Source organism: Erigeron canadensis, chromosome 1 (assembly GCF_010389155.1).
Source record: "Erigeron canadensis isolate Cc75 chromosome 1, C_canadensis_v1, whole genome shotgun sequence".
Taxonomy (NCBI): Eukaryota; Viridiplantae; Streptophyta; class Magnoliopsida; order Asterales; family Asteraceae; genus Erigeron; species Erigeron canadensis.
In genome coordinates, this window is record NC_057761.1 from 39,437,609 (window position 1) to 39,440,915 (window position 3,307).

Consider the following 3,307-nt stretch of genomic DNA (forward strand, 5'->3'; position numbering starts at 1 on the left):
AAGTTGTTTGTTTAATTTTATTAATAAAGTTTGAGTAACCTTAACCATTAGAAACACCATGCCACTTCTCTGATCTCCATCCCAAAATTCTTCAATCTTGTTAGACTCTTAAGATTAGAATCAAACAAAACTTGTATATGGGCTAATTATAAAATAGAAAGGGGACTTGATAATTAATTTGATTATTAGAGTATTCAAAAGTTTAACCGAAAAAAAAAAGAAAAGAAAAAAACGGTTTGATATGATTAACCGAAAAATTGGTTTGATTCCATGGTTCTTCCCGGATCGTTTTCTGATTTCGAATGTTTATGACACCCCCTAATCATATGTATGTAGGTACTAAAATAATTAATAGCTTTAACAAATAACTATACATAACAATCTATCCCAATTACCAAAACTTTATTTTACACGTCACGTTTTCACTTTTTATCGCTTTTTTACCTTGTGTTCTTCTCGTTCATGCTTTACTTTCGGCTAAAAGTAGCAGCCAAGATCTCAAGTCATCTTTCCGAAATAAACGGCCTGTGCTTAAAGAGATCATACGGAGCCCATAGTTGATCCAACGGACAAGGCCTCATCGAATTTAATCTCAACCATGGCTTTCCTTTTCCGCTCCAATGTAGCAAACTAACCGGGCCCGGGTGTAGATTGCGACATAAGCCTTCCACGTTATCTCCACCGAGCCCATGTTGGTTCCACCGGTCCTCTACCCTTTCAACATCGCCCGCGAACACTAGTAAGAAAGGCGGTAATGAGCCTAGTTCGTAAATTCGATATTTCTTTTGTATCTCCATCCATTTTTCGAGTTTTTGGGTTATTTTATAATTTCTCCATTTCATTAGGTCGATTACCATTACGCCCGTGTTGAAGTAGCAAGGTTTCCTATCGCGTGCTACAACAAATATACAATTTGTAAAGTTAGAAATTTATTTTATCCTAGAGAACAAAATTAATTAAGGCTATTACATTTACAAATATAACTTAGGAAAAATGTTAGGTAAAGAATGCAGATACACAATACCTATCTTAGGTAAAGCAGAAGGGATTATGTAAAATTTATAGGGTTATGTAAAATTCAGGGGAGGTTATGTATGTTTATCAAATTGAAAGGTTTAATCTGTAACTTTTTTTAATGTGACAGTACCTGAGCTTAGATAAAGTCTGTAGTACAGATCATTTTCTTTATAACTTATTTTACAAAAAATAAATATACAAGATGGTCCAATTGATAAACATTAAATGGAATGAAAACAATTAATTTAATTAATTCCATATGTGTAAAATAAACTCTATTTTAACAGTAATATTCTGCCTTTCCAAAAAAACAGTAATATTCTTTAATAAAAAAATTCAGATCTATGTCACACTTTTGTATTTTTATACACATATGATGCTGACATAAATAAGCTCTCAAACACATGACAAACCAAGAATTCTTTATCTACATATGCTTGCATATGGTTTTACTTTTAACTGTATATAAACATAAAATTTATATATTTATACAAGGTTTTGAATCAGCTTTCTGGAAAAGGTTGCCCCAATAATAGACTTATTCAAAGTAATTTTATTCAACCAGAAATTAAATATACAGTAGTAATTAATTGTGTAAGCAATGAACACTTTGTTAAAACTATTTTTACTTTCTTAAAATAAACACTTACTTACCTTTAAAAATGATTTTTATAACATAAACACACTAAAATAGTCAATTCCAAACAGCCCCAAGAGATAGTGTTAAAAGAGAATATACCAAACACCTTTTCTAAATTTGAATCAAGTAATTAACACCTACTCTTTTTTTCACACAAAAGATATTCTAATAATAATAAAAATTAAAAATAATAAAAATTAGAATACTTACAACTGAATACACTGGAGAAATAAGGATTAGCCCAAAACTTGGAAGTAAAATAATGAGTAAAATTGGCATGACAATATTCAGGAGCTCCAACAACATGGGAATTAAGGTTAATCTCCCATAATTTAACAACATCATCCACAACAATAAGATCAGAGTCAAAATATATGACACGATGGACACTTGTTGGAAGTAGATACGATAGATATATTCGTGCATAATTAAGTGGCTGATCAAGTGCACGTCGAATAGATATAGATATCTTATTCTTAACTAAATCTGTTTTAAAATGATGAAGATGAAAATTAAGGTAAGGAAAAGTGGTGGTGATAGTGTGGTGAAGAGTTGATGAAAGATGGTGAGTGGTCAAGAAATGAAAAATAATATTTTCAGGACAAGTGGCGTGTTGGACTACAGAGTGTACGCCGGCAATAGAGCCACGTAGATAAGTGGAGTCTAGTGTCATTGCTATGTGTATTTTTGTATTTTTACATTCTTTTCCGTTGCGAAATGCGGGTGCTTCTTGGAATTTTGGGAGAGTGGAGACGGCGGTAAGGTGGAGGATGAGGAGGATGAGGAGGATGAGGGTGGTTGTTTGGTGGTGGAGTGTCGGTGGCATTGTGGTGTGTGGTTTTTTAAAATATTTTCTGAAAGTGGGGAATGGGGGTTGGGGATGTGTGGGCTAAAGAAGGAAAGGATGTGAAGTGAAAGGTATAAATGGTAATTGTATATGAAACATATGGGTCCATTTTCTCGAATTTGAGCTATTTAATAGAGTAGTTGGTGAAGATAGTGACTACAAAACCCACCACCCATTCTATACAAGTATTTGAATTTACATAAAGTTGGTTTTCCAACGTTAGAAAATACGAGATTAAGTATCCGCGTATCATGGCGGTGAGTTGGCAGGGGTGATATCCAAGTCATAGAGTGTGATAGGTCATAGGAGTTGATATGTCATAAAGTATGATAGTCAAATACCTTAGCAGTATGGGCTCCGCCTCGGATTTAAAAATTCGTCGAAAGTATATTGAATGACATCTCTAATGAAAGAACATTAAGTTTTAAGAACCGAATAGGATTTCGTTTTACTTTCTTGTTATATTAATAAGAATAAATATGAATAAATTAAAGATCTTTGTCGATGAATTAAGAAAGGGTTGTCCCGTAAAAAAATCAAAGTTGTAATACAACATCCAAAATCATTTTAAGAAAAACGAAAAAAATAATAGATCCTCCTTACAAATCTGAGAGTCAAAGGCATTTTTTATTCCCAACTCGACTTGGTTACTTTTGTTTTCACGGCCGTAATTTTATAATATAAGGGTCGACTTGGTTACTTTTGTTTTCACGGCCGTAATTTTATAATATAAGGGTCAAGGGTGTAGTAAAAAGCATCAATAAGTTGTTTTGGCAAATTGGCAAAGCTATAACATTTGTATT

At 32.7% G+C, this 3,307-nt stretch overlaps 1 protein-coding gene across 1 annotated transcript; it reads right to left on the bottom strand.

Moving 5' to 3' along the window:
* Positions 1-219: 219 nt before the first annotated feature.
* Positions 220-2,581, bottom strand: LOC122603694 (probable galacturonosyltransferase-like 3). The gene is made up of 2 exons (XM_043776472.1): positions 1,868-2,581; positions 220-895 (listed from the first exon to the last, which is right to left on the bottom strand). The coding sequence occupies exons 1-2, from the start codon at positions 2,481-2,483 to the stop codon at positions 504-506; spliced, it is 1,008 nt and encodes a 335-aa protein (XP_043632407.1). The 5' UTR covers positions 2,484-2,581; the 3' UTR covers positions 220-503.
* Positions 2,582-3,307: the final 726 nt, after the last annotated feature.

What these genes read in the sequence shown, in the direction of transcription:
- LOC122603694 (XM_043776472.1), bottom strand. Translation starts at nt 2,483, where the DNA reads ATGCCACCGACACTCCACCACCAAACAACCACCCTCATCCTCCTCATC. An exon ending in TTTCTCCAGTGTATTCAGTT is followed by an intron (nt 896 to 1,867) that starts GTAAGTATTCTA and finishes TATTTGTTGTAG; the next exon opens with CACGCGATAGGAAACCTTGC.